Raw genomic sequence first — 15,438 nt, 5'->3', positions numbered from 1 at the left:
TCTGGGTCAATCGGGTGCCTCGTTTTGAAGTTTAAAGGGTTGTTTCACCTTCGCTGTTGCTTTGATTTCGTTATTTACTCTTTTGACATGTGCTTCCTATAAACCCACCATCCCAGAGCGCCTCCTGCGCTTGCACTAAAAAGAAACATCATCTGCAGCTGCTCCGCTACGAGGAAATTCCATCTCGGAGCCGCGCTGCCTGCAGCTGGCTCCTACGGCTTTGATGCTGCTCAGATCTCATGCTTGAGGGCTTGAGGTGATCATTGCTAGAATCGGCAAGGGAGAACCTGTATAGGAAGAGTCTTGAAAAATCACCCAGGTGTGCTGCTGTTATTTACTGCTTGTGCTGCTGTAGCCCCCTCGTCCTCACCTGGGGGGGGAATGGTCCTGGCTATTAGACACTGAATACGTGTGGGGAAGGGACATCTCCCCGTCCTGCTGAGCAAATGGGGCAGTGGTTACATGCACAATGCAGAGAAAATGAAGTGATTTGCTCGTGCTTGTGTGGGAAAGGCTGTGGCAGGGCCGGGAGAGCTGCTTGTCCATGGTGCCACTGCAGTACGTCAGATGGCATCGAGTCCCGAGTTGTGATCGATGGTACCAGGTCCTCCGGAGAGGCAGGACCATGCCCCTCAGGGGACAGGCTCCTGCAATGCACGGGCTGTAACCAGATGATGGAGGATAATTATTGCTCCTGTAGCTGTAGTAAAGTTGGGTCCCAGTAACTCTCACCCAAAACACGCCAAGGAGGAATCTGCTATCCCTGTTTACAAGCCGGATGCCAGCAGTGAAAAGAACTGCCCAAGGCTGCTTGGCAAACTGGGGGAAGCAGGAGCAGAGAACTCAAAAACTCACAACCCACCATCGGCCCCCTGCAGCCCCAGCCACCCCCTGCTCCTGCCCACGCACCCTCCCACCCCGTTTCCACGGGCCAGCAGCCCTACAGGTGGGAAAGGACCCGCTACCGGCTGCATCTCCTCGGCAGCTCAGCAGGGACCGCTGCCTTACGTGCTGTAATAATAATTCCTCTAAATTATTTTTTTTTTAATTAGCCTTATTTCCTATGTACTGATAGTAAGGGAAGACTCCTGGCTCTGCAGAGGGGCAGGGCGAGCACTGTGCCACCCGCTGCTGCTCGCTCCCCGGGGGCGCAGTGCTGGCAAAGCCCCCCCCCCCCCCCCCGCTGCCGCCCCCCCCTCCGGGGGCGGGCACGGGCCCCCGAGCGTGGAGCTAGGACCCTGCACGGAGCCCCTCCTCCCCTCGCCGAAGAGATGCCCAACTTTCCCCTGCCTCCCCGGCGGCGCCGAGCGCGGAGCCGGGCGGGAGGCGGCGGGGCTGGAGCGCGGCGCAGCGGGCACAGGGGGGGCCCCGCCGCCGCCGCCTCCGACGCTCCCCCCGCCCCCGCCCGGGGCCGGCCCTCGCTTCGCCGAGATGCCCGGGACGGTGCTGCTGCTCTGCCTGGCCCTCGGGCCGGCCCTGCGCCCCTCCAGGTGAGCACCCCGCCGGCCGCGGTGCGCCCCGCTCCCTGCCTCAGTTTCCCCGCCATGGAGGGGGGGGGTGTCACCGGGCTCCGTGCCCCCGGCTGCTCCTTCCAGCCCGCCCCCGAGGCTCTGCGCCTCTCCCGGGAGATGCTTTGCACTTCGGGTCCCCGCTTTGCGTGCCCAGAACCGAGGGGACGCCCCGTTTCCCGACGCCCCGTTTCCAGCACCCCGCCGCCTCCCCGCTGGCCCAATCCTGCCGGGGGCTGAGCCCCGTCTGGGGGGCAGCGAGGGCACGACCGGGGGCGGCTCGGCACCTCGGCTCCGCTCATTGCCGGGGCATTCCCACGCGGAGCTGCCGTGGGTGGGAAGGAGCCCGTAGCCCCTCCTCGCGGCACCCCAGCCCTCGGCACGCCAAAAGCCTACCCCGAAGCCCAGGCTTGTGCCCTGCTCCACAGGTCGGCCCCTGGTGCTCTGGCCAAGTGGGTGAGCAGCGGCGTGGGGCTGGCACGTTACGGTGCTCGCCCAGGGCCAGCGGCTCGGAGCGCTGTAATGCAACCGGTGATGAAGGGCCCCACGCACAAGGGGTTTTTCAAGTTTCTTTTTTATTATTATTATTAACAATTGCTAGCCCTGCTGGTGAGTTTAATGGCTGGGTCGGGGAAAGAACATGTTGTCAGCAGATTGTTGCCCCCGGGGCTCCGGCGAAGAGGGATTTCACTGGCTGAAGCTAATTGGCAGAATAAGCCGCCTTAAAGCCGATCAAATCCCATTACAAATGCAGGCAGGGGCAGGGAGCATGAATCCTGCTACTAACGGTCTGCTTTGCCAAGGCTTCCCCGAGCTCGGGTGTGAGCAGCCCTGTCCCTGCCACAGTCCTCCAGGACACAGCCTTGCCAGCGTGGAGGCAGCGAGAGCTGCCCCGTGCCTCACACCCTGGTCCCCAGCCTCTCCAGCATGCAGGAACTGGGGGGTTGAGGGCTGCGAGAGGCTTGTGGTGGTCCCAGCTCCTGTGCCCTGCTGTCCCTGCAGCACAGTGCCACCAGCGCCGTGTTTGGACATGGTAAAATCACATGGAGGTGCCCTTAAGTCCTATGTTTACGTGCCTTTGAGTGGGAAGCTTTGTCCCATAAGCAGCCCAGGTTCCCTCTGCCCTGTCCCTTGTGCCTGCTTCTTTACCGAGCTGCCAGGAGCAGTGTCTGTGCATGGTGTGGGGGTGATGGAGCAGCAGAGGAAGCCTGGGGGAGAAAAAGGAGAAAAGGAACAAGTTGTACCAGGGTCTTGTCCTGTGTTCACTGCGTTTTCCTGGGTGCAGGCTGCTCTGCAGTTGATGGTGGGTGCCTGGGTGAGGAGTGTGGTGCAGGTGCCACACCGAAGCAGTGTGTGCAAGCTCTTCTCCAGCATGTGCTGCAAGAGCTGTCCCCGGGTGCTGGGGTGGGCTGCACACTCTGTGCTGGGTGACTCAGCACTCCCCAGACAATTTCCCCACCACAGAGGCTAATTCACCAGCATTTCCCAGAGCACTGCCTCAGCTGGGACCAGGATGCCCAGCTCAGAGCCCTGAAGGCAGGATCTTGCACAGCATCACACCACCAGAAAGCTGGGCTTGATGGATGGCAGGAGCTGTGCAGGCTTGACCAAGAGGGCTTCACTGAGCGAGCTGTGAAAGGAGAGGTATGCTGACATGTGAAACAGGTAGGGTACCGCTTAGTGAGCCCTCTGTCCCTAGTTTTTCTGCCTGCTTCTAATTTAGATTAATTTGCCTGAACGTTCCTGTGCCTGCAAGCCCTCGGAGGCATTGGTATGGGTGACAAGGACACATTAGCATGCAGTAATTGGGATTGAGCACCATGCTTTTCACCCAGGTGAAATGTCCTTGTTTTTTGTCACTGTCTGTTCCTGTGGAGCAGGTGAGGCTTTGAGCTGTTGGCAGAGGGGTGGGACGGTCACAGCCCGGGGTCAGCATCTCCTCCCGGACCTTCCTGCCAGGAGGTGGCTGCCAGCAGGGACAACTTCTCTGGCCCTGCTTTTAATCTGCCCACCGGTGTGCCTGGAGCCCCCGGTAAAACAGGTGCCTGCTCGAGTAACACCCAGTTCGGGAGGCAAAGCAAACAGCACTGTCTTGCAGTAAAGCCCAGGGCTGCCCAAGGACGGCTGTCCAACCCTATCCGTGTACCTGGGCACATCCAAAAGGACACCTCCATGCCATGCTACCTCAGCCAGACCAGGGCTGTCTGTGCATGGTCCCCTGCCCTGCGGTGCCCCCAGCCCTCCCGTGCCTGCTGTCCTCCCAGCTGCATCCCAGCCCCGGGGCTGTGTGTGGCAGCAATGCAAGGTGTCTGTTTTGACATTTCCACAAGCAGAGGTGAGGAAACATTGCTCTGCCTCTCCTCCTGGCTGCACGGAGACATATGGCAGCTGCCTTTCCCCCGTCATACAGCCAGAGTCGCTTTGTGCAAGGAGACGAAGCCACCCGGACAGCAAGTGTTCACGGGGCATCGCTGTGGGTTTGCGGTGTGACGTTCCCAGATGCAGCTGCAGAGACATGCACAGCTCTCTGTCCCTCACTTTTCTCCTCTGCAATAGCTCCTGGACTCTTCCCTTCTTGATTTGAACTGGGGAGGAGGCAGTGGACTGTGTAGGGTGGCACGAGAGTCGCTCCTGACCAGCAACAGTGACTCTCTGTGTCTGTGCATACACCCAGCAAAAGCATATCTTCTCCACTAAAATCTGGCTTGCTTATGCTAAAATGGCTTAGTGTGGTTTAGTAGCCCAGGATTAGCTGCATTAACAAAAAAAAAAAAAAAAAAAAGCATATATTTGGTAGTGTCACTGCATCTGTAATGGAAATGTGACTCCCTGAAAATGCTACCCCAAGCCTCAGGGTGTTCAGCAGCAACAAGAAATGGGGGAAAATCCAGAAGTCTAAGGTCGGAATAACCAGTTTGTTTTTTTTTCCAGCCCCAGGGGGATATTTAGAGCTTTGCCACAGCCTTAGGGCTGCAGGAGCTGGATTTTGGTGGGACGGCAGGACAGGCGGAGCTCAGTGCTGGCAGGTAACCTGTCCTGGGCTGGCTTCCAGTAGGGTCAAGCAACCATTGAAATGAGGTTCTGCTGTAGGTGTGCCCATTTTGCTAAAGGCAGCAAGGAAAAGGAGCTAGGCTGATTTTCCCCTGATGGGCTGGGGGCAGAGACATGTCCCTCCTTGTCCCTCCTGTCCCCAGAATCCAGCTCTGGCCAGGTTTGGGGTGGGTGCAGCAGTGGTCCCTGTGCTTCCTGCTGCCCCCGGACACCACGGAGCTGCCCGCTCGGCTGCATCTGGAAGGCAGCGAGCCCGCGCTGCCACTCGGATAGGGAAGCGCATCCTGACAGCCCTGCTTAAGACTCCTTAAGCCTCGTTAGGAAGTGCAGCACGCAATCAGAGGGGAAACAAGAAGCTGATGTACCAACACCTAACGTGCGGCGGCAGGCGGGCAGCTGCACGCAGTCCAGCCCTTGCCAGGGAACGCGTCCCAGCGCCTGAAACTGGGGAGATGCGAAGAGTTTAAAGTGGCTGTGAAAGCAACTTTCATTTGGGAGGTTAAGAGAGGAGCTTCTGATAAATTAACTGCAACATGTCAATTTAATGCTTGCTTCCTCTCTCCGAGCGCCTTTGCCAGGCTCTGCCTCCCCGGGTGCCGAAGGGAGCCGTGTACCCGTGGTGCCTGCTCGGCGCTGCGAGGCTCCAGCTGGGACGTGGCAGCTCCCGCTGTGAGCCCCTTGCAGGCGCTGCAGCAGGTGACAAGTCGGCACAGCAGACGTTGGAGGGGGTGCCGGGTGTAGGAGTGCTCGGCATCCTCTCCCCCATATGGCTGTGTCTTTCCAGGGATGATCCTGGTGAACGAGCCGCCCAGATCGGCGGCAGGTGGTTGGAGTTTCCCCTGTGACCGTGTGGTCCTAATTTAATTAGAGGGTGTAGGAAAACTCCTTTGGGAAAACGGGAGGCACAAGCGGCTTGGAGAGGGCATGTTTAAAAGGCAGTGGGAGAAGCTGTTGCTCAGTACATTGCGTCTGAAGGACACAATTTTTCTGGCCTGGAACTGGACGATCAGAAAGGTGGGGCATCTTTAACTGGGAGCTGGCTGGGGAGGAAGGGTTGGTGAGCACAGGAATGGGTTGTGGCAGATCATGGCCCGAGGGCAGAGGAGTTTGCATAAGGCTTTAATTTCCCAGGATCTGTGCAGGGCAGATGGCTAGGTGCCTGGCAAGCCAGGCGTGCCTGCTGTCTGCTTGGTAGTTTTAGGACCCCTTTTCTCTTAAGTGCCTTTATTATAAATGCTTTGCTCCCCCAAAATGCTATTTGGTCACTGACGTGAATCCCACTTCAGGTGCAGCAGCAGCGAGAGCAGCTGAGGTTTTGGAGCTAACAGGCAGCCCCTGTCTGGGGGCTACAAAGTGAGCAAAGGTGCCAGGTAAGGTGTCTTAGAGCATCTCTGTGAAGAGATCACTGAGCTCCACATGCTCAGCATCCTCCTCCCCCCTTCAGTATCTCTGAAAGCCAGCTGTGCCCCCACTCCCACAGCACACCAGAGAGATGTCACAGTGATGTCTCTCTCCTTTTGTCTCTCTGCTCCAGGTGTGAGAGCACAGAGGAGTATGATTACGATTACCTCAGCATCAATAAAACCTGGGTCCTCACCCCCAAGACACAGGAGACTGATGCCACGCAGATCCTCAACTCGCTGCTGAAGAACTATGACAACAAGCTGAGGCCTGACATTGGCAGTAAGTGTCCCCACTGATGGCCTGGCCCAGCTCGGTCCCATGTTCTCCATACATTTGTGGCTGCTGTAGTTGGGATTTCTGGTCTGATGGAGCCCCTCTGCCCCCAGATGCTCACCTACATCTCCCCTGGCCCTCAGCTCTTCACTATCCAGCGATCCTGGCCCCGAGCTCATCCACACTTTTTATTATTTTCCCTACAGTCAAGCCCACGTTCATCGACGTGGATATCTACGTGAACAGCATCGGGCCGGTGTCTGTCATCCAGATGGTGAGTGGCTCCCTCGCTGCAGGGCCGGAGCGCGGGCTGTGGGGGCGGGTGGCCCGCGGCTGGTGGCATGTCCTGGTGGCGGCATCACAAGGAAAGGTGGATTTGTTTGCTTCCTTCGGGAAGAGGCGCTCTGACAGGCTGATAGCTGGAGCTAGGAAGGCTTGGTAGCCATCCCAGGTTAGAAACAAGGTTCCTGGGTGTGCTCAGTGACCCTCCATCCTCACAGGCCTGGGGAAGAGATGCTCTCTGGTCTCCCCCAGCGACACGTGGATGGACGCCTCTGCCTGCTGGCTCTGTGCTGCCCAGGGAGTACGCAGGGCGATGCTGTGATAGCTGGGGGAGAGGGAGCCGTGGTTGCTGTGGCAATGGTCGGAAGGTGCAATATTTGGGTGTCCAGGGCAGCCCGTGGTGCTGGGAGGTGCAGGCAGGGTGCCTCAGGTGCAAGAGCTCTGCTTCTGCTTGTGCTACCCTAGATTGATGCCACCACGACTGTGATGGCTTCTGCACGCAGCTCAGGCCCCTGCTGCACTGGGAGTGCTGGAAATACCCAACAGAGCTGCTCTTTGCTCTGCAGAGCCTCCAGGCCATGACAGCAACTGTTGATTGCTATTTTTTTTAACAGGAAACTTCCATTATTGTTTTCAGTGTGAAGTCATTTTTCATCTTTTCTAGCAGGAAGCAAAGCTGACTTCTGTCAGCTTTGGCTCACAGGACAGTGGGGTAGGGAGGCTCTCTTTCCATGCAAAATGGAGCAGAAACAGAAACAGCCTCTCTTAAGAAAAAAAAAAAAATCATGATGGGTATATGCTTATTTTATTTTCCCAAGTAGAAAATTTCCACTGAGCAAAGTTCTCTGGGGATGGAGGAATGGCATTGTAGATGTAGTGCCACTTTCCCCAAACCATTCGAAGCAGCCCTTGTTGTCTTTGTCCCTGTGGGCCTGGTCTCTGGGAGAAGACCCACAGCATGCGGGTCTAGTCCAGGCCAGGTGGGTGCCATCCCTGGTGCCCACAGACACCTGCTTTGCACTGCCCAAGGATGCGCCAAGAAAACCAAGCCAAACCACAGTGCATGTCCTCATGCCTCCTCTTCCCTCCTCATCTGTTTCCCTTTCCCTCTTCCACCCCTCCTGGAAACTGAGCTCCTCATCACCGTGCGGGAAGCCGAGAGTGGCTTAGAAAATCCATCCTTGCATCCAGAGCTTATCCCTTCTCCTAAGCAGGGCTACCAGACATTTCTGCTGTGCTGGTTTCCTAAGAAACAAAGCTTATGCCATGGTGATGCATATGTGAGAACGTATGTACATCCATCCCAGCCCTTCAGTGGTTTTTGATCCACTGGGCTAATACCAGCCGTACCTGGCAGCAGGTGCAGGGGTTTCAAGCATATTCAGTTTCTCCAGTATTTTGTGAAAACAGGTGGAGAGAACAGCGATTCCCTCAGAGGACTCAACCCTTACTAGACACCAGAGAATCGCAGGCAGAGTGCTGCTGCCCAGGGCTGAGTTACCCAACCGCAGCCTCCCCACCCGGGGAAGGTGTCAGTGCACCCAGCACGGCGAGGGGCTGCTGGGCAGGGCAGGGAACTGCTGGGCACGGGCACTGAGGGCTTGTGGGGTCCTGTGGTGCTGGTCATGACTGGCTGCAGTCGTGGCGATGCACATTTCCATGGGAAGGGAACCAGAACTTGACTCGGAGCTAGATCTCTCCAGAGCCCACGGTGAGATTTCTTTTAGGTGCTGTGCCTGAGCATCTGTGGTGCCTGCCCCAGGTACAGAGCCTCGGGTAAGCTGCAGCTGTGTTGGAGGGCACGTGTCCCATTGATCTTTTTCAGGTCACACTTAGCCAGGCCATGTAGAAGATAATAATCCAGTTTTCCTGTTAAGAAATACAGCGCCATAGCTGTGGCTGCTAGTTTAGGTTAGTGTGGTCCAAAGCTGAATGCTGCAGGAGAGCCCTGATGTCCTGGTGAAGGGAAGGCTCCAATCCAAGCAGTGTAGTTTAGATGTTGGTGTCCTGTGATCTTCCCCTGCCCCTCAAAGGGTTAACCACTCGTGGCTGCCTTCGTGCTGGTGATGCTCTGTCGGTGCTTGGAAGCTGGTCCTGCGTAGCCACTGCTCAACCTCCGCATGATAAATCACATCAGGATGCAAAACTGATTCCAGTCCTTAAAAATGAATAGGTGATTTGAAAATGTCCTGCGCCGGGTGTGGATTCTGCATCCCCGTCATCAATCACTTGTCATAAATAACGTTAACGTTCAGGAGTCAGCAGAACATGGGCAGGTTTGGAGGGGGAAGAAACGTAAAGTGATTTCCTGGTATCTGTTGTAGACGAGAACGGTCGTGTTGTTTCCCATTTAGGTAGCCGAGCAAATTTTACATTCCCTCCTCCCTGAGAAAAGGACTTTCTGTGCCAGCCCTGGGGCAGTAACCAGACAGAAGGCAAGGAGATGGTTAAATGGCAGGAGGATGGTTTAGGAGCTTGCGGTCCACAGAGGGACAGGGCTTGGCTGAGAGCGAAGGGGCGCAGAGAAGCTGACGTTTCCATCAGGTCCCAGTCACCGCATGGGCTGGGGTTTCCAAAGGGGCACACACAGCGTCCCCGTGCCCTTGAACCCACTGTGGTTTGGTGCCACTGGGGCACCTGGGGCAGTGGGGAGCTGTGCTTGTGCCTTTGGGGAAAGGAGGTGCACGGCCAGGAGCACTTCCAGGGCTGCCTGCAGCTGCTGGGTGCCGGCCAGCAGCACCTCAAGCCAACTGAGTTATCCCCCACAGCACCGCAGCTTTCCAAGCTGTGCTGCAGGTTTGGATGCCCAGTTAGATCCCCATTAATGCCGACGGGTTTTAGGTGTCCTTGGCCTATCGCTAAGCCTGGTACAAAAACCTGCCGTGGTTCTCTGAGCGTGTTTGTGGGAAGAGGTGCCCGGGAGGGCTGCGGTTGCAGGGACCGAGGGAGGAGGCTTTGGGTTCAGATTTTTTGCTGACTGGTTGTTTGCTGGAGGGATTTACTCCTGGTTTTGTTTTGTGATGGCATTATGGCCGTAGATTATAACTGGTGTCAAGGGCACCTGGAGTTCTTCCTCTGGGGGTGACTCTCAGGAAATGACTCTGTAGAAACAGGGCAGTTGCCAAATGCTGGGGCTGTGTCTTTTGGTCCCGAGGACGTCCATGAAATGTCCGTGAGAGTCAGCACGGGTGGGATTGAAGAAGTGCCTCTGTTCCTAGCTTGAGGACGGAGCAAGTCCTGCTCAGAGTTTCTCCCATTCCTCCCAGAGCTCTGGCTGCAGTTGTCCTTTTCTTCCTTTCTTGCACAAATCCAAGTGCGAGGCTCAAGGACTGCAACACGGAGCGTAGTGCCTCCTGGCCCATGTGAAGGGGCACGTGCTCCTCATCTAGGGGCCTGCCTTTGTCACTGCTTCAGGTGTCCGGGATCAGAGGTAGTTTCGGGGCTGGAGACTCCTTCATGGTACGTGTGAGGGTGTTAGAAGCAGAGGAGATGCCCTCATGTGCCAAATCCTGTAGCCAGATTGATGACAGCCCTTCTGCTGGGGTTGTGCACCCCCTCAACCCCATTACTTTATGATACCAAAGGTAGCAAGGTCTCTGTCACTCACCAAGGGCCAGGTTCTGTTGCCCTGTGATTTCCACGGGGTTAGACTAGGCTCCAATCCCCACTGCTGCAGGATATGACCTCCACAGCCCCCCCCCTCCGAGGGGGTGCCTGGAGCCCGAGGAGGGCGATGTGCCCAAGTGCACGTGTTGAACATCCCCCCCCTTCCCTCCGCGGGAAGGAGAAGCTGCGCACTGCTAAATTCATGCTGCTGAGCCTGGCTGCAGTAGTTACCATGCAACACACTAACGAAATTGAGAACGAAGAACGTATTTTCCCATGTCTGAAGTATCGCAGGACAGATTTAATGGATTTGCATGTGCGGTGCATTTCTGAAAACCCTGGAAAATAAGGGCGAGGAGGGGGCGAGAAAAGGGGGAATGTTTATTCGTTATCAGCTGATGAATAATTAATTTACAAACGTTGTCTTGTTAAATATAAATTAAACCCTCATTTGACACACTTTATAATTTAGAAGTGTAAGCACAGCGTGAATGAGGAGAACTCCCCACTGACTGCTTTCATGTAAATCCCGAGGAGCTGGCGAGGGGCAGCGCTGCGCGGGGGGCTGCTGCCACCGTGCCGCCCTGGGGACCCGGGGCTCTTGGTCGAGGTGCTTTCTGTGCAGGGCTGGCTTAGCGGAGCAGGGAGGCTGGGGCTGTCCACAGAGCCCCTTCCAAGGATGGCTCCCTCCCCACTTGGAGCTGCAGGTGGTTGAGAGGCTGGCTCGCGGCTCTTTGAGCAAAATCCCCGTCGGTGCCGCGTTATCGGAGCGTGCGGCACGTTGGCAGCTGCCTGTGATCGGCTGAGCTGTCCCAGCAGTGCAGGAAAAGATCTCCGAGAGGGGAGCTGGGCTCTGCAGGGCTAAGCCACCATCGCTGAGAGCCCTTAGGCACTTAGCAGCAGCTCCGTGCCAAAGCAGAGCCGCATCCCTTCGTTGGAAGGCAGCGAGGGCAGGAGCTGCCGCGGGAAGCCCTGGTTACAGCCCTGCTGCCCCGCTGCAAGGCTTGGGTTAATATCTTCATTTCTTCTTAATAGATGGGGAAACCGAGACCGGTAATAATTGTCTGGCTCTGAGGAACACTTAAGTCTTGATTATACTTAGCTTCGGCTGCTTTGGAATAAGTAGGGAGGAAATGAAATGAAAATGGCTCACTTTTTAAGATGCTTGAATGTGTTGCTCTGGAGCACGAGATAAGCCTATAGGTAAAGGAAATTTGTTACCTCCCCCCTCCTTCCCCGATAATAATAGACTCCAGCAGTTGCACAGCACTTCTCAGCTGAAAGGACTTAAACACGCTTCGCAATTCATCTGTTTAGGAGGCAATAGCCCAGAAGCACCCACGTCTGGGACGGATTGCAACGCCTGAAGCACGCAGCAGTGTTCTGCCGAGGGCTGTGCGCTCCCCTTGGCCTGGCGAGGGCCGGGTGTCAGCGTAAATCCTGTGGAGTCGCACGGGATGTGCACTCGTGTAATGAGCAAGGTCGGGGTTTTGGTCCGTGATGAAGATGTATATCACGGAAATTTAAAGTGGTGGGAAATGGCTGTGAAGGGCCCCGTGCTTTTTCTGGCCATTGGTTTCCATGCCTGAGCGATGGCCCCACGCAGCTCCCAGCCGGAGCCGGACGTACACCTATAACAGCTCCACAAATACTCATATGCTTGGAGAGGGCTCGTCTCTCTTGACTCCTTGACATTTGGGAATGGTCACCTGGGCCCAATCCTGCATGCCCAGGCGTCAGGAGAGGGACCATGGCCTATGTAGCTGCACATATTCACGTGGTGAGGTCGGGCACGCAGAGAAGGGCAGCAGCCCTCCTGTAGCCAGCATTTGGCATTGCCTTGAGGAAAAAAAAAACAGACATGAGGCCAGTGAGGAATAGCACCGATCATGTACGGCTTGTGGGACAAATCGTGAGCCACACAGAAGGTCTAATGAAATAAATGAGTTACGTTCAGGATGGGAGTATCCCAAGAGCGTCCACAAGTTTCAGGGTCTGCTCCCAAACCAGAGAAGGGCTGATTTATTCACTATGAATAATTCAACCACCTCCATTTATTATCCAGAACATATACTAATCCCCTCCAGATATTTTCTGTGACATCCATGTTGGTATTTTATTTATAGGCTGTTTACTGTGCAGAAAACACAAGGAGTCTGTTATCAGGGAAGATGAACAAAAAGCTATTTTTTCCCCCCTCTAAAATTTGGAGCAAAATAAAATAAGGAAATCTGGACAGCTGGCTCCTGGGGGGAAAAGTGCTGTTCTTCAGAGGCATTTCTGGAGAGCCAAGCCCCGAAGTTAATTAACATCTGTGCTCCCCAGTCAGGTGCTAAATGGGGACGGTGGCTGTACTCAGCCAGGCTCCTTGCTCTGCAGCATCAGCCCTGGCAGAGAGGAGCCTCGCAGGGCCCCCTGCTCCGGCGGCCTCCGGACCTCGGGCAACATGGGGTAACTCAACACGCGTAATTAAATAAGTGGCTTCTCTGAAGTCTTCCACGGATATGATTTCTGGCCTTCTGCTGGCAGCAATTGCTCAATTCCACATTTATTTAGTGCCAGACTCTGGATAAAACTCCCATTTCTTCAGCCTGTCTTAATATAAGTTTTTTTTGCCCGGAGCCCTCGCAGGCAGGGAAGGATGCTCGCTGCGGACAGCCTGAGTGCTCGCAGGCATGACCTGGGAGTGTTGCAACATGTAATTCCTCACCCTTTCCCCCAAAAAACCTTTCTAACTGAGGTCGTGACTGCAGCAGCTGCATCTGGGTCTTCTTTTCCAGAGGCCCCTACCAGCACTTTGGTTTCTCTCCTTCCTGTGGCTGGGGCAGGAGGGCTGGAGGGACATCCCCTGGGCCAGAGCTGCAGCATGACCTGGCTCTCGGTTCAGTAGGAGCTTTGTCCTCTGCCAGAACATCAAAAGAGGCTTGGCCAGGCTGCACAGGCATGGGCAATGGAGGTGGGAATGCCACCTGGATGTGCCTGGGGGACATGGGCTCAGGGCAGCCATGCGGCTGCAGCTCGTGGTGGAGAGCACGGATGTAGCCATCGTCATTGCAAACACATCAGTATCAGCTGATGGAGTTGCTCTTCACCATCTCAGCACAGAGACGTGTATTTGTGGCCAGCCCAGGAAGGACGTGTTTGATTCTGGTACTGATCTGTGCTCTGAACCTCATTAAATTGATTCCTCCAAGTCAAAGGGAAAGCACTACTGCGTCAAATCTGAAAGATATAGGCTCTGAGCTGTACCAATAGTTGTCACTTGGTGGGCTGAATTATTTTTAAGGCAGGGTTGATTTATCTGAGCTGAAGGCTTTAGATCTCTGCACAGGAGAGCTCTGGATATTTAAGGTGTAGGAGGTGAGAGCAAAGTCAGTGTGCTGCTGAGAGGCCCGGGTTTCTGGTCTGGGGTGCACAGCCACCATCTGGGGAGCATCACTTGCTTTCTTCCCCCACTTGGGACAAATGACCAAAGTTCCTCAGCATTTCTGAGAGAAAATGGGTTTATGGACAGTCAAAACATTTACGTCGTATCCTCAGATTGTTCTGATTTGATTTCTGTGTATTGATAAATTGTGTCCTCTAACTAAAGCATCAAAAAGTGTTTGAAAATAGACGTTGAAGTGAATCAGGTAAGGGTAAGGCAAAACATTATTTAGTTTACTGAAGAAGAAGAAAAAAAAAAAGCTTCTAAATGAAATGATACGGTTGAGGTAATTCATTTTAGGTTTTGACACTTTTAGTTTATTTTCAGCAAAACTTTTTTCAGTAGATGAAGCCGTCCTACCATCTCCCCTAAAAGGCTGGTGTGAAAGCTGCCTGCAAGAAACGTGCAGGAGAGGCTGTTCCTCGGGATTCAGTGTCTGTGGGTGACCAGAGGCAATACGCATCAAGAACCTCTCTATGCCTTGGTGTCAAACACTGAATATTGTGCCTCTTACATCCCATCTCCATGTGCAGGAAAGGCCATGATTCTGCAGTAGCTTGAAAAGAAGAACTGAGAAAGGACAAACTAGACAAAGCAGGGAGAAGGAGCTAAATCGAGGAGCTGGCAGGGCCAGAAGAGAAAGCTGGCAAGCACAGCAAGGGGGCATGAGAGACAACATGAAACAGGTTTCCTTGAAAGAGTCAGTGGAGCAGAGCGCGCTGCCTCTTCATCCTGGGCCAGCAGAGAACAGCGTCAGGAGTGACGATGTGTGCAGAGGGCACAACCCCTCCCGTTTTGTGAACGTAGAACTTCTGCCGATTTTTGTTTATTTATTTATTTTTACCTGAAGGGTGAGGGCTAGAAAGGGAAATTTACAGGCAAACACTGTTTTTCCTCCTGGCCAGCAGATACATTTCTGTACAAAGAACAGCATCCCAGGGATGTGCGCAGCAGGGGTGCACGGTGCTCTCCAAGAGCTCTTTTGATGAGAGGACAGTGCAGCATCAGGTTTGGGACATGCGCCTGTCTCTTGTGTGCCTGACATTGCCCACCAACCTTACTCCCTCTGGTTTTGCCCCCTGCTGTGCCATGCCATACAACTCCTGTGCTGGGAAAATGCTCCCAGCCCTGATCCACAGAGAAAGCAAAGCCCTTACAGCTCCCTTTCCCTGCCACCCTTTCCTTCCCGTCTTGGCCTCAAAGCACGGCTTCCGTAGGGATTTTTCAGTCACTAAGCCTGGAGTGGGAGGACTGCTCTCTTTGCATGACGATTGGCATCCAGCTGAGATCATTAGGCATGTTTCAGTCCGCAGAGAGAGCTGTCCCTGCCCTGGAGAGCATGCAGCCTTACGAGATGAAGCAAAGTCCCATAAGAAGATAGGAAGGGGGTGGGAAATTATGTGATGCTTGAATAGGGCCATTATAATTTGTGCTGTTTTTGTTCATGGTGGAGCACAGGCAGGGTAGAAATGCCTTCTTGCTGAGGCAGAGTGGTGAGCTACAGGCTGAGGGGAGCCTGGAAAGGAGGAAGAAGAGTAGGATGGGGGGTGAAGGGAAAAAACAAGAAGCCCTGGGAATATGAAATAACAGCAAGGGGAACTGGGCAGCAGGTTTGGGCTGCTAAGTCTCTGACCAGATGTGGGAAAGGTGCTGAGACCTTTACAGAGGTCTATAGTGGACTTCTCCACCCCTATAAATCTTTAAGACAGGACACCCTGGAGGATTCATGGGACCTCCTTCCTTCCTTGGCTTGGAGAGGCAGAGCTGCAGCAGCCGCTCCCCCGTCCTGGGCAGTAGCAGACAGCTGCCTGGGAGTTTCATTTTAATCGTGGTGGGTGGCATGGGGATGGGAGGTGCTGTTAAAGGAATTCTGGCTTCTCAGCTGAA

The 15,438-nt window shown here is 54.8% G+C and overlaps 1 protein-coding gene across 2 annotated transcripts in view; it reads left to right on the top strand.

The window, feature by feature from the left end:
* Positions 1-1,190: 1,190 nt before the first annotated feature.
* The window catches only part of LOC118165703 (gamma-aminobutyric acid receptor subunit gamma-4), a 31,751-nt gene continuing 17,503 nt past the window's right edge, over positions 1,191-15,438 (top strand). The window contains exons 1-4 of one of the 2 annotated variants that reach the window (XM_035323931.1): positions 1,194-1,490; positions 5,846-5,929; positions 6,094-6,242; positions 6,443-6,510. In XM_035323931.1, the coding sequence (XP_035179822.1) occupies positions 6,508-6,510 (3 nt within the window). In that variant the 5' untranslated portion in view covers positions 1,194-1,490; positions 5,846-5,929; positions 6,094-6,242; positions 6,443-6,507. Of the gene's footprint in view, positions 1,491-5,845; positions 5,930-6,093; positions 6,243-6,442; positions 6,511-15,438 lie in introns of both variants that reach the window. The other variant, XM_035323930.1, reaches the window with a different exon arrangement.

Source organism: Oxyura jamaicensis, chromosome 4, assembly GCF_011077185.1.
Source record: "Oxyura jamaicensis isolate SHBP4307 breed ruddy duck chromosome 4, BPBGC_Ojam_1.0, whole genome shotgun sequence".
Taxonomy (NCBI): Eukaryota; Metazoa; Chordata; class Aves; order Anseriformes; family Anatidae; genus Oxyura; species Oxyura jamaicensis.
This window is presented reverse-complemented; position numbering and strand designations above follow the sequence as displayed.